This window comes from Hippocampus zosterae, chromosome 4 (genome assembly GCF_025434085.1).
Source record: "Hippocampus zosterae strain Florida chromosome 4, ASM2543408v3, whole genome shotgun sequence".
NCBI classification, from domain to species: Eukaryota; Metazoa; Chordata; class Actinopteri; order Syngnathiformes; family Syngnathidae; genus Hippocampus; species Hippocampus zosterae.
Genome location: NC_067454.1, coordinates 2,353,082 through 2,377,806, shown reverse-complemented (window position 1 = coordinate 2,377,806; position 24,725 = coordinate 2,353,082). Strand labels below are relative to the sequence as shown.

The 24,725-nt window shown below is 46.7% G+C and overlaps 1 protein-coding gene across 2 annotated transcripts in view; it reads left to right on the top strand.

Moving 5' to 3' along the window:
- pcdh17 (protocadherin 17) overlaps nucleotides 1-12,992 on the top strand; it is a 57,373-nt gene extending 44,381 nt beyond the window's left edge. For both annotated transcript variants that reach the window (XM_052062631.1, XM_052062630.1), the window contains exon 5: nucleotides 12,054-12,992. In XM_052062631.1, coding sequence (XP_051918591.1) covers nucleotides 12,054-12,745 — 692 coding nt within the window. In that variant the 3' untranslated portion in view covers nucleotides 12,746-12,992. The remainder of the gene's footprint in view (nucleotides 1-12,053) is intronic.
- The last annotated feature ends 11,733 nt before the right edge of the window (nucleotides 12,993-24,725 follow it).

Below are 24,725 nucleotides of genomic sequence, written 5' to 3'. Positions count from 1 at the left end.
TGAGCTGCGCACAATAAAGCCCGGGCACATGCACGCTAGGCTATATTAAGATGACAATCTGCCATAAACTCAGGCTAAAGGAATAAAAATACCCAAAAAAGAAGAAGGGGGGGGGGTGTGGCGAGGCAAGGCGGTCCAGAAGAATCCCCTGTCACGGTGCAATCCCCCATGTCCTAATTACACAGGCTTAGAGGAAGCGACGGATTAGCTACTGATTCACCACGCTTCTCGTCTCATATTTTAATAAGTCTCCTTCTTGTTCCCTTGTTGCCGTCCTACGTGTCTTTCCTCAGGTACAAGTCGCATGTTACAATTAACCGGCGGCGGCGCCCTGCTTTGCTGGCTTTGCGATTTTTTTTTTTGTTGTTTTGTTTTGGGGTTTTTTTTTTACACATATCCAGGCCAACGACATACGGCATGAACCGCCTGAGAAAAATACTGGAGTGTCTTAAAAACAAAACAAAACAAAAGCTCAAAACCAAAGGGCAACCCTTGTTGCTAGCAGGGGCACAGCCGGAAATTCTTCAGTGGGCGTGGCCTTGGTGACACAACAGCATCATTCTTGATCGGACCGTCCACCGTCAAGGTTTCATCAAGTGAAATTGACGTCCATCCGGAACAATGCCCGCCGCGCTCATTATCAAGCAGGAACAAATGTCGGTAAAAAGCGACGTTTCGTTCAAGAAAAAGCGAACACGTTTCTTGATTCTTCCCAATTCTAAGCGCTGCGTTTTACTTAACCCTTGTGTGCTCCAATTTAAAAAGGCCTTAAATTACGCATTTTACAATTTTTGTAATGTATTCTGTGTTATAAAAACAATCTTTTTTTTTTCAAACACTCAAAATGTTCAGAGGCATCTGTGCTATCCATACATATATAGTTTTTATTAGTTCTTTGGGATTTTCTATTCTTTATTTTTTGCAAAAGGAAAAAAAAAGTGTCTGGAGGTCCCAACCAAGCCCTACTAACAATCCCGACCGGACGTGTTCATGTAAAATGCATTGGTTAGAAGCCTCCTGCAAAAAGGCAAACTCATTTGCGATCCTCTGACGCCACCTAAAGTTGCACAATTGGAATGACCTCAACCCAACAATGTGGCATGGTTACGTCTGTCCAAGCGAAAACAAAGCGATTGACGTAAAAATCGCGTGAAATGCATGTATACTCAATAGTTTTATGATGCATTCAAAAATATGAATTATAATGGGTCTCTATAGTGCAAAATATGTAAATTGTGAAGATTAAGATATCAAAACGTTTTTTTTATTATTGCTGCAATGCCTGAGAATTATCAGACGGTGACGTCATGAAATTTAGGCCATTTTCGAACCCCTCCATAAGTTTCAGCTCTCTCGTGTTTTTCTGAATGCCTTTGCCTTTGATTCAAAGACATCATTTTACATTTATCGCAAGCGGTGCACTACGAGGGTTAAGCGTGCTCCTGCTTGCATTGTAAGTGTATGAGGTGTACAGTATTTCATTTCATGAAACCGTCACTGTGGATGGTATGATAAACAAGGACTTCTCAGCCATGGTGTGAAAGGCGTGACTTTGATTGACGTTGGCTGTAAGAAATGTCAGTCCTTTGAGTTAAAATGTTAATTATTTTAATGTTTGCATCCAGATCAATTGTATATTCCCGCTTGAAATATGACATTCATAAAAATAACTTGTGGTAGAGGATGTGAAAATGTCGGAAAAATCACAAAGATCAGCATTTTGCCCAAGGTGGCCACGGCTATCCTGGTTAGCACCTGGTTGCTAGCGTTTCACGCAGTCATCATTAAAATGACAAGAGTTGCCATATCTGATCTGATTTATATTCCAACAAGAGATGCCTTTAAAGATGAATCTCTGTGAAACATAAGAAGAGCCGCTCCGCTTTAATTCTGGTTGAAGGGCACAGCGGGAATGGCGTCGTTTGCATGAAGGTAACCCAATTTGAGGCATAACTTTCACCCAAAAATGTTTCTATGCAAAATGAGTCAATTTACGAATCGACTTTGACTTGGCTGACTTCTTTGCACTCTACATCCAAGTTAAGCCAACTATAGTTTGATCGTGTTTGATAGCAGGAACACGGCGCCGGGAGAAACCTTTGGTCCTCTCAGACATCGACAGCGAATAGCTCGCCTGTGGCTGCTCTCCTGAAATTGCTCCGTCGTTAAAACACTCAAGGAGTGCGAGAAGGATGAGTTGAAAAGTGAGCCGTGCGCCCGAGGACATGCGAATAGCAACGGTCTTTTTCCATCCAGTGACTTTAAAACCCTCCATCGGTTTGGCCCACGCGACAGCCTTGCTTGACCCCGCAACTTCGCTCAACTGCGCTCTTGAAATAAGGTCAAGAGAAAATCTATCCACTGTGAATTGCGAAGGATGTTGCATGCGCATGTCCTTGAATGTCATTTGTTGTTGGTCTCGTGTTTGTGAAGTACCCGGATGCTACAAAAACGGTCACTCCCTCGCTTCTCGACAGAAACCCAGACACCTGTCATTGAAATGACTTGAAACTGATGAGCCCCCTCTTTGCCAAAAAAATCCTGATGACAAGCCACAAAGCTTCTGTGAGAATTTCCTCTGCGCAGATGAGTCAAAACTGGATCTTTTTGGCAAGACGCTTCGGCTCTCTATTTTTATCGATGTGAAAATAAAGCATCTAAAGAAACAAATGCTATCTCTTGTGAAACATCAATAAGATCTTGGCCATATTTTGGGAGCTGATTTGCTCCATCTGGCACAGAGTATGGTGAAAAAAGGACAAAATCCGACTTCAACGGACAGTTAGGACGGCAGAAAAAATGGTTGGCACCGCCCTACCCACTCTTGAGGACTTGCACACTGCAAGAATCAAGACATGGGCACGGAAAATCCTCCTGGATCCCCCGCACCCTGCCCACCACCTTTTTCAGCCACTCCCCTCAGGCAGACGCTACAGATCCATGCGCACCAAATCCAGTAGACACTTAAACAGCATCTTCCCTCTAGCCATTAACTCCTTAAACAGTCACTGACATAGTCACTCTTCTTGTACTACAAAATGGTACTACAAAACTACTGGTATACTCTAAAATGGTTCAATGATTTTGTGTTTACGATGATACTAGTGCAGCGTGTTATACCGGAGACAAATTCCTTGTGTGTTCTACATACTTGGCCAATTAAGATGATTCTGATTCTGATTCTGAATTTGTGCAGGCTATAATCAAATCTTAGCCCGATGAAGCCGTTCTAAAACGAATGCCGCAAAGTGTCAGAAAGCTTTGCCGCGGTCGCATGTCATGCTCCCAACATGACTTAAAACACTCAGCTGAAAACACACAAAAAAGACCAAGAATAAAACAAACTGAGGGTGACCTAATTGATCAGAAGTTGGTAGAGTAGCCCAAAAAAATATGCAGGTACTGAGTTAGAGTGGGGCGGCCCGGTAGTCCAGTGGTTAGCGCGTCGGCTTCACAGTGCAGAGGTACCGGGTTCGATTCCAGCTCCGGCCTCCCTGTGTGGAGTTTGCATGTTCTCCCCGGGCCTGCGTGGGTTTTCTCCGGGTGCTCCGGTTTCCTCCCACATTCCAAAAACATGCGTGGCAGGCTGATTGAACACTCTAAATTGTCCCTAGGTGTGCGTGTGAGTGCGAATGGTTGTTCGTCTCTGTGTGCCCTGTGATTGGCTGGCAACCGATTCAGGGTGTCCCCCGCCTACTGCCCGGAGACAGCTGGGATAGGCTCCAGCACCCCCCGCGACCCTAGTGAGGATCAAGCGGTTCAGAAAATGGATGGCTGGATGGATGAGTTAGAGTGTGATCATTTTTCAAAACTTAGCAGAAACCTCAAATGGACCAAAAATATACAATAGGAAGGTGCAAATTTTGATATTTTATAACTAGTAACACTAAGTAAGCTTTCTATTTTGGGCTCTGAATTTGTATCCGGATAGAAAATTCTAACCTGCCAAAATCTTTACTTAACTTTCTTGGTTCACTGTTGTGAAATTGGTTCAGCAGGGTTCAGTTTACATCGAAAAACAGGAACGAGGCAGTTCAGCGCCTGCCAGAACTGTTCTTTTCTGTCGCGTGTAATGTAAAGTTAGAGTGAATGCGAGGCCACGGGTGTCCCGCTTTTTCTGACTTGTGAGTCACACGGCGTCGTTTTCTTCATTGTTTCTGACACGCGTCACGTAAATGAGCCACTTTGGAAACTTTGCCTTAGCGGAGACTTTGTATGCTCTCGTGTGATGGCCCGTCTCAGTTAAATTGGTGAAATGGAGTCAAATGTTGCGAGCGGTTACGTTGAATTGGTAAAATACACACTGACAGCACTCGTGACAGAAGTCGCGCCAACACACTCAAACAAACAGATTGCGCGAGGTAGATAAAAAAATACAAGTCACAAATAGACAGCTACTACACTGAAAAAAGATTTTGTGGAATTTACAAAGCGGATCAGAAAATGAATGGATGGATGGCTATTACTTTTGTCACTTTCTGATTATTTCAGGGCGGCCCGGTAGTCCAGTGGTTAGCACGTCGGCTTCACAGTGCAGAGGTACCGGGTTCGATTCCAGCTCCGGCCTCCCTGTGTGGAGTTTGCATGTTCTCCCCGGGCCTGCGTGGGTTTTCTCCGGGTGCTCCGGTTTCCTCCCACATTCCAAAAACATGCGTGGCAGGCTGATTGAACACTCTAAATTGTCCCTAGGTGTGAGTGTGAGCGTGGATGGTTGTTCGTCTATGTGTGCCCTGCGATTGGCTGGCAACCGGTTCAGGGTGTCCCCCGCCTACTGCCCGAAGACGGCTGGGATAGGCTCCAGCAACCCCCGCGACCCTAGTGAGGATCAAGCGGTTCGGAAGATGAATGAATGAATGAATGATTATTTCAGTGACGATGTTGGGATTTCCCTTCTTTCTCAACAATGTAATCCTTGTTTGCATGTTGTTTTAAAAAAAAAAAAACAACAACAACGAACAAGAAATACCAAGCAGCAATTTTCAGCGTGTCGTCACACATCATTGATGAAGTTCTCAGATAAAGACCGAACGATCGTGTTGCCAGCCCCTTCCGCCGTCGACGTTAGCAAACCAGTTTGGTCAGATTTTAGTTCTTCCCACCTTGGATTGTTAACCGTTAAGAAAACAACCTGGCGTGACACTTACCCGACACCCTTCATGATCGACAATAGCCATGCTGCGTACAAAGTAGTGGTGGTTGTGTTTATGCCGCAGTTTCAATTGTCTATGGATGCTCGATGATGTAACATTCCTGTTTTGAACCAGTGGTGATTTGTAAAAAAATGGGTTGGATCGGACTTTCAATGACAGATTTTCGTGTCGTGTTTGTGACACACTTCCCATTAATTCCGTCTTGAGTCAGACAGGAAGATACATATCCACCCGCAGATCTGTCACAGCCATGATAAAATACGGTTGCTAACATGGAAATCTTCCATCCATCCATCCATCCATCTTCTACCGCTTATCCGGGGCCGGGTCGCGGGGGCAACAGCTTAAGCAGGGAAGCCCAGACTTCCCTCTCCCTAGCCACTTCTTCCAGCTCTCCCCGGGGGATCCCGAGGCGTTCCCAGGCCAGCTGGGTGACATAGTCTCTCCAGCGTGTCCTGGGTCTTCCTCGGGGTCTCCTCCCGGTGGGACATGCCCGGAACACCTCACCAGGGAGGCGTTCAGGAGGCATCCGAATCAGATGCCCAAGCCACCTCATCTGACTCCTCTCGATGTGGAGGAGAAGCGGCTCGACTCGGAGCCCCTCCCGGATGACCGAGCTTCTCACCTTGTCTCTAAGCGAAAGCCCGGACACCCTGCGGAGAAAACTCATTTCGGCCGCTTGTATCCGGGATCTCGTTCTTTCGGTCACGACCCATAGCTCGCAGAAGCTATGGTTCCAGAACCATGGAACCATGGAAACCGTTTTTGATTTTATCAGCCCACGTTGTGCTTTGAATGCTATCGTTTGTGCTTGGTTCAAAAGAAAATGGGCCGTCGTGCGGCAATCAGCCCCACCACCCGGCACCGCTCCACTTCCATATCCGCCGGACCTTTCCCGTCACCCGCAGCAAACAGCGCCGCTTGCTCACCATCGATTCGGCTTTGTGTGTTTGTTTTTGTTTGAAGATGAGCTCGCGCGCCCGGTCCTGCTCCGCTTGAGTTTTGTGTCCCGCGCTGTGCTCTGCATAAACGCTTTCTCCTCGGGGTGTTCTTTAAACAACTTAGCCGGGGCATGAGCTGATGGAGGGCCCTGCGGTTTGTAAAGGAATGCCTGATGAGAGGACATGTTTGATCCTGAGATACACGTCCTTGCTTGAGTCTCAGTATCGCCAACCACCAGGCTCCCCTACTGCTGCTGCCGCCAAGCATTTCCCGCTACGCATCGCCATTCTATTGCCTCCCACTGCGATAAAAGTTATTATACACACCCCCCCCCCTCGCTCCCCCGAAAAAAAAAAAAAAGTATCCCTTTCTTCTTAATCCCCGGCTAAACCGCCCACAGTGCTCTTCTCCTCATACTTGACCACATGCTCGAGGACTTTGGAATGAGCAATTATGTGTTGTTAAACAGAAATGTATCGCAATACTTTTTATGAATAGTGTTTGATACAGCGTCATGGCCTGCATGTTTACGGTGCACTTCTAAACGGTAAAGCAGTGGTCCCCAACCACCGGTCCACACAGACAGACCTGACCTGTGAGCAAATTTACGCCATCGGACGTGGCGGAAATGGGCACAACTCTTGCCAATTGGAGCCCCCACTTCTAATGGTGTGCAAATTAAAATAAACAGAGTCTGCCAAAAAATGAAAAACAAGAAGCGGTCAACAGAAAGTAGAAAGTAATCGTAAGACATTGACCCAAGGTAAAGCTAAGTGCGCAGCTAAATGCGCTAAGTGCATGACTTAGCGCATTTAGCTAATGACTTCCGAAGATGATGCCATTTTGACAAGAGAAATTTCTCCCCTGGCGACATGGAGGAGGAAGCTGTTGCGCAAGGTATGTCGTCCAAATCAAGGTGATACAAGGAACCCGTTGAATCATTTGAACAAGCGTAAACCCCCCCCCCCCCCCCCCCACCCGACCCCCGACCCCCTCCAAGTGATCAAGTGGAAAGCATGAAAAATGCGAGCAGAGTTGGCACAGCCTGCCCACGTAAACATCAGCAGTGTAGTCGCTAACAACTAGCCGGAAGCTAGTAGCAATGATGCTAACACCGTATATATATTATTCTCTTTACATTATAAGGTGTATTCGTCATTCCAAATCGGTCCATTTCTTAGTAGTTCACTGTTATTCTATTCTACATTTGTCATACAGTTGTATAACACAGTTTGAAATGAATGAAACAAATCTGTGCTAATAAAATGTTCAATTACTCTATAATCATCTTTGCGGTCAGTAGCAGTGGTTTAAAACAGACAATTTAAAAGCAATGAAAAAAAAAATGGTTGCCAGTCCGTGAAAAGCATACACTTGCCTCAACTGGTCCGTGACACAAAAAAAGGTTGGGGACCACTGATCTGAAGTATTTATTTGTCATAGCCCCAAGTGTGAAATGACAGTTCCCACAGCCGTCACTTGACTGTGACGAGAACAGCAAAACTGCAAGTCAGTGTAAATATACTTGTATGACCTCAAAACAAACGGAGGAGCACCACCCGTATTTATACTTCGGGTGGTGAAAAACAATCGCATGATCAAAGCGGTAGGATGTTCCTGCGCCTGTTGTGATATTATAAATTTCACCTTTAGTTAACAAAAATATGAACGCTGTTTTTGCCCTGCATTTTCTTTACACTCACATACTAAGTGTCACATACTAAGTTAAAAAAAATGTCACTGCTTTTTTGCTGATAAATAAATAACTTATATATAGTAGTCCAGTGGTTAGCACGTGGGCTTCACAGTGCTGAGGTACCGGGTTCGATTCCAGCTCCGGCCTCCCTGTGTGGAGTTTGCATGTTCTCACCGGGCCTGCGTGGGTTTTCTCCGGGTGCTCCGGTTACCTCCCACATTCCAAAAACATGCGTGGAAGGCTGATTGGACGCTCTAAATTGTCCCTAGGTGTGAGTGTGAGCGTGGATGGTTGTTCGTTTCAGTGTGCCCTGCGATTGGCTGGCAACCGATTCAGGGTGTCCCCCGCCTACTGCCCGGAGACAGCTGGGATAGGCTCCAGCACCCCCCGCGACCCTAAAGAGGATCAAGCGGTTCGGAAAATGGATGGATGGATAAATAACCTGTGAGTGGCCAATAAATAAATCGTTTTTTTTTTTTTTTTTTTAATGCAAAGTTCTGTAGTTTGCAATGCACTCGACAATGGTCCTCATTTCATCAAGCGGTGAACCGAGACCTGGTCTCTATTGAACATTTGCTCTGGATGTTTTCATCTGTGCAGTTCCAATATTTAGTTAGCTGATTCGGTTGGAGCATTAGAAGAGAAGGCCCCGCTATGCATCAGATGGGCTCAAGAGCAGTAGGCGAGGAGATTAAAAAGACAATAACACACACATGGAGGCATGCACACACACTCGACGGTCTCCCTGAGGTGAGCAGGTGCGTCTGTGGTGTGTCACAGATGCTCTCCGCAACTTGTCAGCTGCCATTCCTCCTGTCCAGCATGGTTTCTGATGGGCAGGGGGGGTTCATATGACGCTTCCCAAATCACTTGACGTGTTTTGGGATTACAGCACTCGTGTGTCAGCCTGGCAAGCAGATTATTCTCTTTTTTTTAATGTTTTTGTTATGCTCAGGCTGAGAATTTGAAATGGAAAGTTCCAAAGCATTTTCTCCATACATTTTGTAGCATCATAAAACGTGTTGTTTCAAATGGACATGGCTTTTTATTAATTTTTTTTAATGCTTGATTGGAGATTTGCCTCACGCACGCACGATAATGCTCCTGACGCTCGAGAATAGTCACTTGGAATTCATTATCACATTTCATCCAATTTCCCGTTCAATACTTGTGACAAGACCATCAGTCCATCCCCGTGCTCACTACAAACGCGCTCAAAACCGTTTCCTCCCAACCCTCGCCGCACGAGAAGAGCCGCGTGTGACAGAGGGACATTAATCACATGGATGGGTAATAACGCAAAGAGGTTTGGGGAGGAAGCGCCATGGTGGCAAAAAAAAAAAAGTGTGGTTAGGGAAATCACGCATTGCTTTATGACACACACTGACGACGCAAACGCGTTGCCGTGCACAACATCGCCGTACTATATTGAGAGCTTGACCTAGAAATTGGAACTATTGAATCGGGAAAAGAAGGGAGGGGGGGGGGAAAAAAAACGTCACGGGATTATGGGAACGGTGACCGGATTTGGGCGGATCTGTGTGTGTTGCGTTGAGGAAAAGCTCTGTGCAATTCTCACGGCATGTGGCCCTTCTTTAATTAAGCTTTGATTATGTTTCCCTCTTTTTTTTTTCTCTGTCAGGGAACGACTGAGGCATTTTGTAACATTTGGAGAGAGATAAGAGATATTATCAGACTCAATAGAATAATTGCTGCTCACCCCTCTACCCGGATACTAACAAATCTATTGGCAAGATGAGAATCTCCTTACACTTTAAGGCTTGCGTTGCACACTGCAGACAACGAAGATCTTAATTCTAAATTGTGGATGTTCACACGTGAAGCTACTGTAACAACAAAGATGTCCGATTAATGATTTCATATTATTTATGATTGAATATAGTATTGACTGGCGTCATGCTGGATGCCCCGTTAGCACGTCGGCCTCCCAGTGCGATGTGCAGAGTTCAATTCCGGCCTTCCTGTGTGGAGTTTGCATGTTCTCCCCGAGCCTGCGTGGGTTTTCTCCGGGTCCTCCGGTTTCCTCCCACATTCCAAAAACATGCACAGGCTGAGTGAACACTCCAAATTGGCCCTCGGTGTGATTGTGAGCGCGGAATGTTCATTCATTTCATTCATCTTCCTAACCGCTTGATCTTCACTAGGGTCGCGGGGGTGGGGGGTGCTGGAGCCTATCCCAGCTGTCTCCGGGCAGTAGGCGGGGGACACCCTGAATCGGTTGCCAGCCAATCGCAGGGCACACATAGACGAACAACCATCCACGCTCACACTCACACCTAGGGACAATTCAGAGTGTTCAATCAGCCTGCCATGCATATTTTTGGAATGTAGGAGGAAACCGGAGCACCCGGAGAAAACCCACGCAGGCCCGGGGAGAACATGCAAACTCCACACAGGGAGGCCGAAGCTGGAATCGAACCCGGTACCTCTGCACTGTGTAGCCGACGTGCTAACCACTGGACTACCGGGCCACCCTTCAATCAGAACTGCCATGCATATTTTTGGAATGTGGGAGGAAACCGGAGCACCCGGAGAAAACCCACGCAGGCCCGGGGAGAACATGCAAACTCCACACAGGGAGGCCGGAGCTGGAATCGAACCCGGTACCTCTGCACTGTGAAGCCGACGTGCTAACCACTGGACTACCGGGCTGTCCAGCGCGGAATGTTGTTTATCCCTTTGTGCCCTGCGATTGCCTGGCAATCGGTTCAGGGTGTCCCCCGCCTGCTGCCCGAAGACAGCTGGGATCGGCTCCGGCACGCCCGCGAGCCTCCTGAGAATAAGCGGATTAGAAAATGCAGGGATGGATGCATGGCGAAGTATTGACTGAAAGGCAAGTCGCCCCCCGAGCAGACAATGAATTCGTGCAGGCCAAATGTTCTGAAAATATTTTAATATATTATTTTAAAAAAAATTTCCATATCGGATATGAAACATGTTCTAAATTCTTTTCTTGGTGCTGCATTGAAGTGCAGATAAACACGGGCGCACGCACTTATGTGGGAGTCATTTACAGATGCATGCGCCACCTCAAACCACCGTGACCTTTACTTTTCAGCCAACCTCGGTTCTTCCTCAGATGACTGCCTCACCATGGGAAATGTTAGCCCCCCCCCCCCCCCCCTCCTTTGCCAGCCCTGTTTGGCTTCTTCAATCATTTGCAAAGTGTTAAGCTTGTCGCGATTGCTCCGGAGACGAGTCTCTCAGGACCGCGGGTGTGCCGACCCGCTTCACGGGAAAGACAAGCCCAACACATGCACTTGGGCACATTCACTTGGGATCGCGCCAATAAAATGGATGTATTACATCTTTTTTTTGGGGTGGGGGGTCGGGAGGCAGGTACTCAATATTGGATAATGCGATTGACATATGCTAGCTACACAATAAACTAATGTCTTACATGTGTTCCAGAATCATTTCATCATGTTAGTTAGCACGTCGGCCTTAGCATGCAGAGGTGCGGGGTTCGATTCCGGCTTTGGCCTTCCTATGTGGAGCTTGCATGTTCTCCAGATGCTTCGGTTTCCTCCCCTCATCCCGAAAATGCGCATCTCATCAAGTGCAGAAAAAAATTCCTCTTTGACACGTTTATCTCGTTCGACGCACCGAGTCGATGTATCGTTGGGGTCGAACGCTGCATGCGGACGTGATTTTGTTTGTCAGCATTTAGACCGGCGCACATGAATGGCAAGGCGTCCATTTTTTTTCTCTTCTGTTTTTCACTTTAAGCTCAGGAGGAGAAATGAAAAAAAAAATGTTTATTTGTCATGATTGGATTCATTTGACACAAGCACGAACGCTCCCATAATCAGCCAGTGTGCGTCCTTCTGATAGAGATGAAAGAATAGAAAACACACTCGTGTACACACACGCACACACACACACACACACACACACACACACACTTTGACACACTAAACAGGAGTTACGCAAGCCATTTGGTACCAATTTTTTTTTTTATCAAGGGAGCGCTTCAAAGTCCACCGACATGAATTTATGATAACGGTACGATGCCTTTGCCAAACGGCAACCGTTGTTGTTTTTCTCTCCCTCCATCCCCATCACGGCTGCCAACGCATTGATCAGAGCTCGGAAAACGCTCGCTGTCGCCCCCCTTCGCAAGTGTCTCGGAGAGACGCGGTGGTGTGTGCGGGCGTCGTCGCTTTGCTGCGACTTTTCGACTTTTCTAAACACGGGCCTCCGACTGCTTCCGCCATTAATTCCTCTCCGCCTTGTCTCCGCAGATGAGGACTGTTTGAATTGTACGGAGGAGTGCCGAGTCCTGGGTCACTCGGACCGCTGTTGGATGCCGCAGTTCCCCGCCGGTGGAAACCAAGCGGAGGGCGTCGATTACTGCAACAACATGTTTGTGCCGGCGGGGATGGAGAGCCTGCCTGAGACGGAGACCTACGAGACCGTCAACCCCAACGGCAAAAAAACCTTCTGCACATTTGGCAAGGAGCGCCGCGATCACACCATCCTCATCGCGAACGTCAAGCCCTACTTGAAGGCCAAGCGGGCCCTCAGTCCGTTACTCCAAGAGGTGCCCTCGGCGTCGGGCAGCCCGATCAAGGGCGGCCCCGCCACGTGCGCCTCGGTTAAGAGTCCGGCCGACGGCGCCGAAGGCAAGCCTCCTCTCGCCACCTGTTCCGGCTACTACGGACCTCCCGATGGCCAGTACCTGTCGCCCACCAAACAAAACCGGGAGCAAGGGGTTTACCCGCCGTTGCCCCCTTCAGACCCGGTGGCCAAGGTGCTCGCCGAGGCCCGCTCGAGAATCAGCCAAGAGAGCCGAGGGGAAACGGAGTGCGCGCTGGAACAGGCGCAGAATGACGCGAGCCGCGATGGGATGGATGCCGACCGGGCGGTGAGGGACATTGACAAGCTTTTGCAGGACTGCAGAGGAAGCGAGGCCGCCGGCACGCTGAGGAAGTGATCCCCCCCCCAAAAAAAAAAGAAAAGAAAGACAATAGGGGAAAGGAAAGAAAGGACGTTGAGTGCGGAATAAGAGCCTGTTCCAGAAACTCTCCATGCCAAAACTCTCACCCAAAGTAATACAGACGTTGACGTTTTCTCTATCGAAGGACCTTTTTCCTCACGGTATGCAAAAGTACCAACACTGAATTGAATTTGAGGACATTTATCCACAGGCAGCAGTTCAACAAAATCCCCCCTCCCCCCCACGGGGTCATCTGAAATCTGCTGAAATCTATTTGTTCCTCGTGTTTGGGATTTTCAAGAAAACAGCAGAGGATTGAGCCTCTGGCAACCTGGCAAGGTATGATCAAAGTGCCCACCAGCCTCATGAGTTTGTTTTTTCCGAGTCTCTCGTGAATTTGTGTTTGGAGGTGAATTTATTTTCCGTGCGATGGCCATAGACTATGGAGGAAAAAAAAGAAAAAGAAAGAAAGAAAGAAACGACCTCATCAAAGGTCAGACGTGACAATCGACGTGATGACAGACAAACGGATTCTACTGGGACAGTAGCCGGGCCAAAATACACAAAAACCATCCTTACGTTTGGCGACTTTAACGTCGACATTTTCCCATGATGGATTGTGAGTGTGAACCAGAGGGAGCGATTGGTCATCAGGGCTTTTGATCGCGAAAGATTGGTCTCTTTGAAGTGGTCAAGATTAACGGGCACTGGTGCTGCTCCGCTGAACAAGAATTTCGAAGGAACCGCGTTTTGTGTTTTTTTCCTTTCCCCGCCTTCCATTTGTAGGTGTAAAGCCGCGTCTGTCTCAAACATCCGCGAGGATGGTCACACACACACACGCACCGCACGATCCACACACACACACTCACAAAGCACTGACGCGCCGCACCACACGCTTGTGTAATTGTCGTATACATGTTCATCGTCAGCTTTCAGTGTACAGTGAATTTTCGTGTGTGTGAGTGTGTGTGTGTGTGTGTGTGTGTGTGTGTGTGTGTGTGTGGCAACGCCTTAAGGCAATCACAAGTTGTATAAAAAGGGGACATTTTTGCTCAACTGTGAAAAAAAAAGATCTATATGATTATAGAGATGCCTATATGTAAGATTCCATGTAATTCCATGTAATAACATATTTATACACTTTTTTTTGTATTGGAAGAAAAAAAAAGAAAGAATTGTGGAATCTCAGCAAAAAAAGTGTCCTTGAGTTCAGGCCAAGAGCGGCGTCAGGAACTCGACTCGACTCAAAGGACGTCGCTTCTGTTTTGACGCCGACTATTCAGAAATAATCCAGAAAATGTCCCTTTGCATTCTCACTATACATACGATCATTATATGTGTAAATGTATTCAAGTTAGATGTGTCGACATGAGAAAAAAAAAAACAACAAAAAAAGGCATCTTTTTATTGATTTCATGACAGTTTCCGTGCATTTGAGCCAAATTGTTCCGTGTACAAAAGCTATATTGTGTATTTTATTAAATTAATATATAGTTGTGTTGCAATATACATGGGCTTATATTGTATTTGGCAAAGGTTGCCTTAGTAGCTGTCGAACTCTGTGAGTTTGCTTTAGTTTGGGGTTTTGCTGTTTTTTATTTTTATTTTTTTTGTGTGTTTTTGTTCTTTTCCTCCCTTTTCTGCATCTTTGCCGACCGGCTTCAGTGCTTTTGAGATGTTTTTTTATTTTTTATTTTCCATGAGATTCAGCAGGATCGCACACAATAACTGTTGAAAGCTTAATGAGCCAGCCAGATGATTTACAATGCAGGTCAAACACCACCGACGATAACACGCACACACACACACACACACACACACAAAAAGCAACGACCAGAAAATAATTATTAGGGTACTTTTACGGAGACGATTTTTACCGGGCAGCTATTATTTTTTTTTCCACAAGAGCTCGTATGCATATTTTTGTGTTGATTTTGTTTTTTTTACTTTCACCCCCCCCCCCCCCCAAAAAAAAGTAACCTGCCATATGGAAAATGGAGTGATTTTCTTGCTGATCATCAAACTGCCTTACTGTCTCTGCGGAGCGCTTACATTATGACTGCTTACGAGAACCCCCCCCCACCCCCACCCCCACCCCCGGTCCACCAGAATGTGTATTTTCTATGAAGGGCCAATGGAGGTCCGCCCCTTCAGCGGTCCCCCGCTATTTATGTATGTACTGCTTCTCAACACATTGCTAGAAAGTCACCTAGAAACCGGACGTGTGGAATTCTTGATGTCTTAGCTATTTAGGCGACGCCATCCAGTCGTTAGAAATCACATTGAAGTTTTCTTAAACTATTGACAGACGTTTATTTTTGCAAATCTTGGCAAATTTTTGGCCACGCTGTGAAATAACGACAGGTGCTTTTTCTAATGTTCTTCGACGGTCACATCAGCCCAATTCGAGGCGTGCCTCGTTGTCCGCAAATCCAGGGACGACGCAACCAGGAGAGGGAACCGCCGACCGACCGTCCCCGTACGTTTTGTTGAGCTCGTGCCGCCGTGTCGAGTTTTGACAGCAAGAATAAGACATTTCATCCCGCATGACAAGCATCATCGGAATCTATTTCCCGTTCCCGTGTTTCACATTCCCACTGCCGTTTTTGAACATCCATTCCGCTTTGCTCGCATTGGATATTTCGCTTTTGTTTGCCCGTTTTGTCCTCGTGTCGCCGCGTTTGTTTCATTGCCGACGAATAGCCCCGGATTGCTTTTTGTTAAGTCTTGTTAGTCTGTCAAATATTTGAGTTCTGACACACACCGAGCTGTTTTCCCTCAAGAGATAGCCGCCGCGGCTGCTTTTGTAGTGCGCTCTGAGGATTCGGCTTAGGGAGGAAAAAGTCTTAATGGTAATTTAAAACGGGAGGTTTTTTTTGTTTGCCTCTCTTGGAGAATCAAGTAAGGCTGACACTTGGATCATACGGTAGAAATCCTTCAAATGTGCTGCTCAAAATGCCCCCCCCCCCCCGCGCCACTTCAGCAACTCACTGCCTTTCATCGGAACGCAAAGGCCTTTAAAGGGAAACTCGAGGGTTGAAAGGAGGGCAAAGCACTACCTAGACAACTGTGACACATCATGTGAACTCGACTTTGTGTTATTTCCTTTTTTAAATTTTATTTTTTATCGCATTGTGCCCTATTTCCATGCAAGATCAAGGATCCTTCTCACCATATTCATCGGCTTTATTCATTTCCATGTCGAGTTGAACCCCCCCACAACCCCCCATCCCAAAAAAAACATCTTTTCTTGCTGTTAAACTTCTTGTACCTGTGCTGTACGACACAAACTTATGTTTCCTGCAAGTCTTGTTTTGCGGGGGGGGGGGGGGGGGGGTATTGCAGGATTTGATCATTTGGTATGAGTTTTACAGCCACAGGTGAGCGCTGTCCCCTCGAATGGTCTTTCCCTGGTGTCCGGCGACTGTTCTTTCATGCGAATTAGCTTTAAGGTTTCGCCCCCCCCCCCCACCCCCACCCCCCACACAGACAATGGTCTTTTTTTTTTATCTGGGTGAAGAGAAAAAGTCTTAGCTGGCTGACAGTTTCGGATCTGTCACAGCTTCCTGGTGACGTGTCTTAAAAAAAAACAGCTGAGCGGTTCGGGAAACTTTCAAAATAAGGCTCCCCAACCCCCCCCCCCCCGGCAAGGCGGCGCTCCAACCCCTTGCCGCCGGTGAAGCGAATGTGTCCCGGGTGTGTGGGAAGCCCCTCGTCCCTGTTTGACGGTGCCATCCCCCCGCCTCCTTCTTTCCATTGCCTCCTTTGAATGTGCTGCTTTTTGATTTGATGACTTTTCCCCCCCTCCTCCCAGTCCGTGACGTGATTGCTTCTTATGCAGTGGTTCTGATTTTTTTTTTTTTTTTTTTGTGGGCGCTGAACGTTCGTCCAGTTTCTCCAATCTAAGTTTCATTGCGGGCGGCCCGGTAGTCCAGTGGTTAGCACGTCGGCTTCACAGTGCAGAGGTACCGGGTTCGATTCCAGTTCCGGCCTCCCTGTGTGGAGTTTGCATGTTCTCCCCGGGCCTGCGTGGGTTTTCTCCGGGTGCTCCGGTTTCCTCCCACGTTCCAAAAACATGCGTGGCAGGCTGATTGAACACTCTAAATTGTCCCTAGGTGTGAGTGTGAGTGCGAATGGTTGTTTGTCTCTGTGTGCCCTGCGATTGGCTGGCAACCGATTCAGGGTGTCCCCCGCCTACTGCCCGAAGACAGCTGGGATAGGCTCCAGCACCCCCCGCGACCCTAGTGAGGATCAAGCGGCTCGGTAGATGAATAAGTTTCATTGCATGATTTGCATGGGATTTGTTTTTAATCATTCCGCCCCCCCCCCTCCCCCACATAAAAAAAAGACCATTGTCTGGGGAAAAAAAAAAAAAAAAGAAACCTGAAACGGAATTTAACTACAAGTAGACAAAATGAACGTCATAGCGCCAATGTTGATGTGAAACCCGCAAGCCGCGACAGAGCTGGTTGTTGTTGTATGGAAGGTTCTCTTTAAAGCCATGGGCCCCTCTCCTGGGCTATTTGCTGTCTAATAGCGCAAGGCCACGCGAGATGCGGAGGTCAGCGCATAAGAAGAGATGGAGCGTAATGCCAGGGCCTCTCCCGTCATGCTTATCATTCACAGCTGGCAGTGTATATTTCTCAAATCTGAAATGGGTTCTTTGAGCCCACGCCGAGTTTTTCGGGGCAAGGCCTTGTTGAATGTGGCTCGCCGCCATCGTCTCACTCACACCGTTGCAGGTAAAAAAAATAAAAAATAAAAAAAACACACACACACAGCCACCACAGGTCGCTTTTGGTCAGCGACGACAAGCGTCCGATGTTTGTCGGTGTCATCCCCCCCCTCCGCCCTCCCCAATCACCTGCACCGCACAGCGCTACGACAGGCAACTGGTGAAGAAATCCATGTTGTTGTTTCAACTGCTATTGTCTAAAGGCTTTGTTCATTGTGGATAAAAAGAAGAAAAGTTCAAATAAAAAAAAAAAATTATGAAAAATATTACTCTGACTGTTCTTTTGTCTTTGTCGGTTTTGTCAAAGTTGCATTCATTATTTTTATGCCATTATTTATGGAACTGGGGCGGCCCGGTAGTCCAGTGGTTAGCACGTGGGCTTCACAGTGCAGAGGTACCGGGTTCGATTCCAGCTCCGGCCTCCCTGTGTGGAGTTTGCATGTTCTCCCCGGGCCTGCGTGGGTTTTCTCCGGGTGCTCCGGTTTCCTCCCACATTCCAAAAACATGCATGGCAGGCTGATTGGACGCTCTAAATTGTCCCTAGGTGCGAGTGTGGGTGTGGATGGTTGTTCGTCTCTGTGTGCCCTGCGATTGGCTGGCAACCGATTCAGGGTGTCCTTCGCCCCGAAGACGGCTGGGATAGGCTCCAGCACCCCCCCCCACGACCCTAGTGAAGATCAAGCGGTTTGGAAATTGGATTGGATGGATGGAGATTTGTCAAATTACAGGCCGCATGCACACCAGCGCACCCCTTATTCGCACCCCTGCTCATATTACCGCAAATTCTCCTTTGGTATGATTTTGCTTATTCCGTCGTATGACCGTCTCCTTCCCGACGTCAGTTAATAACAATTCTCTAATTCTCTAACAATTCTCAAAGTAATAACAATTTAAAATAAGATAATTGTTATGAATATATTCATAAAATATATTCATATATTTTATGAATATATTCATAACATATATATTCATAAAATATATTCATATATTTTATGAATATAACCCGCTGAGGATACCTTCCTCATTCGACTCAAATCTGTATCAACGGGGAATGCGTTAAGTTTGACACCGCAGATGAGCTTTTGGAGTCACCGTGAAATCATGTTCGCCTTGGGTTATACAACCAAAAAAAAAGTGCTTTTCCATTTCCATTTATGTCTCTTTTGTTCTCTTTTCATGTTTCTGCCCTTCAGACATCTTGCTCGCGTTCTGCCTTTCCTCCCTTTTCTTCTGGACCACACAGCCTATCAACACGATTGTGAGTGAGTGAGTGAGTGAGTGAGTGAGTGAGTGAGTGAGTGAGTGAGTGAGTGAGTTAGTGAGCGATCGTGCATATGTTGTGCAACTTGGCCTATGTCATTGCGCATATCATAGCCCAGTGCACATCTGAACACCCTCTTTTCAAGTGTCAGTTCCGTGGCGGAGGGGCAGTGACGGCGCCGTGTCAGATCATGCGCCTGACACCATTTGACAGGAAGCTTTCACTTTGCCAGGGACGAATATGAACATGGTAGTTCGGTCCCGGAGTCTTTGTCTGACAACGTTGTCCTTTCTGACTGATTTATTCAGCAATCAGCTTAACAGATCAAGCAACTGGCTGAATACATGACGCTCGTGTCACCAATGCCCAGTGACCGAAGAGATGTTCTTGTTACGGTAAGAGCTAAAAACACATTCCACAATGCATACAATTGGAATTTTGTACAGTAACGGAGACTGTAGCGATTAATTAATTTGCTGCTTCCACTTGCACTTTTCTCAGAAAGGTAAAAAGGCAAAATGGGCATATTGGTGTTGTGCAACATTTCATTTCTATAGCAGCAATTACACTTGATTTTGACTTAGATTTGTTCTTGATTTTACTGCTTGGTGCTTTCTACCGCCTTTATTACCGATTCGTCTTACTGTTTATTGTGTATGTTAAATCGTTCCATGTACAGCACTTTGTATGCAGCGATGGCTGTTTGAAAGTGCTCGAGAAATACTGTTGACTTGACTTGACTTGACTTCACACTTATTCATTCATTCATTCATTCAGTCATTCATTCATTCATTCATTCATTCATTCATCTTCCGAGCCGCTTGATCCTCACTAGGGTCGCGGGGGGTGCTGGAGCCTATCCCAGCTGTCTTCGGGCAGTAGGCGGGGGACACCCTGAATCGGTTGCCAGCCAATCGCAGGGCACACAGAAACAAACAACCATCCACACCCACACTCGCACCTAGGGACAATTTAGAGCGTCCAATCACCATGCCACGCATGTTTTTGGAATGTGGGAGGAAACCGGAGCACCCGGAGAAAACCCACGCAGGCCCGGGGAGAACATGCAAACTCCACACAGGGAGGCCGGAGCTGGAATCGAACCCGGTACCTCTGCACTGTGAAGCCGACGTGCTAACCACTGGACTACCGGGCCGCCGTCTTGTATCTCGTTTATTTTTATTTTTTTTGTCTCCTTCATGGTCAATGGTAAAGGGCTGTCACTTATTTTTTTCACTTACTTTTCTACCTCAGGTCCTCAAAGTGCTTTACGCTGCGACCTCATTCACCGACTGATGACGGGGCAACTGGGGGGGTTCACCGTCTCACTGAAGGACACTTTGACACGGTCGCAAATGTCCAGGGATCGAACCACCAACCTCTGTTGGCGTCCGTTATGCGTGTTGCTCAACATGGCTGGCGTGTGTACGCGGGCTATGCTCTTCGGTCCAAAAATGTTGGGCACCCCTTGTTGTGACATTTATCCCGCATTTTGAAACCTGTATCGTTGGATATGGAACGTTATTTGATTTTTTTCTCCCTCCCCCCCACAGTCCGGTCAATAGCCCTTATATTTTCTCAAAGATCGTGTCGCTTCATTTATTCATCTCTTTACAAGCGTCTAAGTACACGATGATGTGTTTTATTAGCAGCAAAAGCATTTAAACATTAACAACAATCCATCGGAATATATGGGAGCTGTCAAAAGTTGATGCTCCGAGTCGGTCTCGGGAGCACATCACCGAAGCACAGCTGTCTTGTAAGCGAGATGAGGTTCAGTGCAGCAGAAAGACAAAGCATCACTTTGCAGTATTTATGAACAGTTTTTAGAGTGGTGGCGCTGAGTGCTCTCCTTTGTATTTGCCACTCTGCATATCCTGGCCTACATAACTTATGTGTGACAACAACAAGCAAGTCGTCTGTCGAGCGCTGTCTGCTCTCCAAGCGGAAGTCCTGCTTTTGCTGGCACAACACCCGCAGCACTTTCCGCATCTTAAATATGCCTTTGTTGATTCATTGAAATACACGCACACACACACGTACAAAATGAAGAAACCAAGGTTTATTCATTCATTCATTCATTCATCTTCCGAGCCGCTTGATCCTCACTAGGGTCGCGGGGGGTGCTGGAGCCTATCCCAGCTGTCTTCGGGCAGTAGGCGGGGGACACCCTGAATCGGTTGCCAGCCAATCGCAGGGCACACACAAAACAAACAACCATTCGCACTCACACTCACACCTAGGGACAATTTAAGATAAGATAAGATATCCTTTATTCGTCTTTCTTTTGAGTGGTCAATCAGCCTGCCATGCATGTTTTTTGGAATGTGGGAGGAAACCGGAGCACCCGGAGAAAACCCACGCAGGCCCGGCGAGAACATGCAAACTCCACACAGGGAGGCCGGAGCTGGAATCGAACCCGGTACCTCTGCACTGTGAAGCTGACGTGCTAACCACTGGACTACCGGGCCGCCCAGGTTTATTCACCGTACTGTAAATTACATGAACTGTTGTTGACGATCAATCAATTTGATTGCGTCTCGGCCAAGGACAACTGCTACATTGCAGTCGATTCCCAGTCAACCTACACATTGGTATCAGAATTATTCGCTGTCTGTTAAATGTTGTTTTTTTTTTTCCTAAACATGTACTGTAGCCAATTTGTGTCTCTACTGGGCATTTTAATTTGGATAAAATGAAATGAAGTGAAAAGGCATTGCTGCCACCAAACGCCATGGGATGGGTGAGGATGATCCACTGGGTGACAGAAGCTCTCCCCTGAATGTAGGTCAATACGCTTGCATCAGAACGACACATAAATGAGTAAACATTCATTTTTTTTTGCTTTATTAGGGGGACCAAAGATTTCCTTTCAATGCTGGGCGATTTCGTACAGCTGTAGTTATGTAATAATATCATCACTAAGGCCAAAAGCTGTAATCGCTTAATATTATATGCAATTAACAACTTGATTCCCCTCCGGATGTTTTCTTTATTTTTTATTTTTTTACAAAGGAATAAACAAAACGTGTCTAAGGGCTCAAAACGGATAACAATTTTAGGATGTTGTTTGTTTAATTATGTGTGATGAGAGAGAAAAAGCTGAGGGCTAAAAGATTTGCCGCCAGATTTTTTGTTGTTGTTGTTGTCGATATTGGATTCAGTCACTGGCCTCACCTTCTGTCTGTGTGTTTTTCTTGGAATGTTTTACTTCCTGTATCAATAGGTATTGTCATTGCGCATCACGCTTTACTTCCGTATTGATGCCATCAGGGAGGGATATGGTCTACATATCACACAGGCCTCGCAACTGCTTGAAATTTCACGGTTCGCATCAGATGCTTCCGAACCATCTGTTGTTTCGTTTTTTCTTTTTTTTTCTTATTGAATTGGATCGCCAAAGAGCGCGGTACATTTTCCTATGATATTCTATGGAATACATTCCAGTAATTACCTTCCTTCCTTCCATATAACGATCCCGGTGATAATATGGCCATTCATACGACAGTTATATACATGAGAAAATACAACTCGATTGTATAAATGTCCTCTCATGCCTTCTTCACATGATACAACCTCACTGGATCATATTGTCCACGACCATAACCAAACTCCAATGAGCAATGCTTCCTAAAAAAAATAAAATAATAAAGTACCTACTCTCACTAAAATGGTAATTAAGTGTTGGCGGCCCGGTAGTCCAGTGGTTAGCACGTGGGCTTCACTGTGCAGAGGTACCGGGTTCGATTCCAGCTCCGGCCTCCCTGTGTGGAGTTTGCATGTTCTCCCCGGGCCTGCGTGGGTTTTCTCCGGGTGCTCCGGTTTCCTCCCACATTCCAAAAACATGCGTGGCAGGCTGACACTCTAAATTGTCCCAAGGTGTGAGTGTGGGCGCGGATGGTTGTTCGTCTCTGTGTGCCCTGCGATTGGCTGGCAACCGATTCAGGGTGTCCCCCGCCTACTGCCCGGAGACGGCTGGGATGGGCTCCAGCACCCCCCGCGACCCTAGTGAGGATCAAGCGGCTCGGAAGATGAAAGGATGAATGAATGAATGAATAGTTCACCCTTTTGATCCGGCCCTCCATAATATTTTCTGGTTCTCATGTGGTCCGATGCAAAAAATAATTGCCCACCCCTGGTATATACAGTACAGGAAAATAAAAGTTGAGCTCATCGGTCTGATTTTTGTTCCTCCCGTAGAACAATTGAATGTTTGCATTAATTCAATTCTACTTTCTTTATCGAGCACTTTAAAGCCCATCGCAGCTGCATACAACGTGCTGCACGCAAAAAAATAAAATAAAAAGACATAAAAACGAAGCCAGTGAAAACAATAAATTCATAACAAGAAGACAGTAAACAGAATGAAGCACTGAAACAATGCTGAGTCAAAAGCCAAAGAATGCAAATGTGAAGTTTTAAAGAGGGACCGAGAGGGTGCTTGCCTCAAGTTCAACGGAAAGTCATTCCAAAGAGAGGAACTGGCAACGGAAAAAGCTCGATGCGGTTCAGTCCTCGGTCCATCGGCTCAAAATCGGTCGTGGGACATCGGCATAAGGTGGGGCGAGGCCATTTTAAAGTTTCAAAGACAATAATAATGTCTTCGAATGAATGAATGAGATACAAGACAAGACTGAGTTTGTAAAAAAAAAAAATCTCAGCACAGGGGAAACAGGGACGCACTTTTGTAGCGTGTTAAGTGCAGCGTCATCACCATCGTAGCTCGCGTGTACCGTTTTAAAATGCTACTCCTAAGCGCTCCGGGTTCCCCTTCTTAGCCGTCGGTAAATTGCAGATCAAACAAACTTTGAATGAGAACAAAAATAATGATTATAAAGAAATATATCGAGCTAAACAGCTACAATCGCTAGCTGAAATTGCAGCTAGCTGATTGCTAACAACTTCCTGGAATGCAGGAAGTTGTTAGTGATGCACCACCGTTGTTTTTATTCTTTTTGTGTGTGTGTGGGGGGGGGCACATATAGGACGCTTAGGGTGCAGTGTACACAAACACAAAAATATATGATATTAATACCACACACACACAGATACACAAATGACTAGTTGAGGGCACCCGTGTTACACGCTAGCGATCAAGAAGGGAAGTGATGACGGTTAGCTAAGCGCTTTAAGGTCACGGCAGCCGCAACCCGTCGAGCCGATGACTTCTTCAACCAACACGTTTTATTAACAACTTAAAAGCCTTTAGCGGAAGACGAGGCGTCATTAGAAAAAGGTGCGAGTTCAGAAGAAAAAAAGTCTGCTTTTGACAGGAGAACGTCGGCGGGGTCTCGGCAAAGCAGCACACAGCCTGACACTTGTTTACGTCGCCCGCTCAAAGCTGTCCGGCTTACTACCTGATGTGACTTCATATTTGGATGACTGTAAGACCCCCATAAAGAAGTCGATTTGCATAAAACCTTTGATTTTGGGCACCGGTCTCCTGGTTGAGATTAGAGGAGTTGTTGATTTATCCCATTAGTCAGATTTGGCTTTGTCGGTGTCACTTGCGAGCGCTGTGAGCAGAGTCGGAGACATGCAGACGGAACACCCGAGCATTTGGCGGTACGTGCAGTAGACCACAAAGTGAGAATGTAAAGCCATGCGTGCATATAGAAGCTCTCGGCCTCAAAGACGGTAATAAGATGCAGTGCGAATACGCGTGTCCGGTGAGCACCGGTGACAACCGGGCGCACGGCGAGACACGACACGGAATAAAAAAGCTCTTTCTTCACCCTGGGGATGCTTGACACATCAAGGTATGTCTAAGCAGCCCCCGTTAGCCCGAACACTTCTTTAAGATCACTAGCTGGAAGCCTCTAATGACAGCTGGAGGCCTGCGGTTACAAAGAAGGCCTGCCACCGGATGACTTCTTTGGAGAGAGTTGCTACCTTTCCTATAGTTACTCATACAAATGAGAAGGAAGAAGGTGAGCCTACACTTCTTCTTAGCCTCGCACGGTGTAACCTTGGCGATGGGC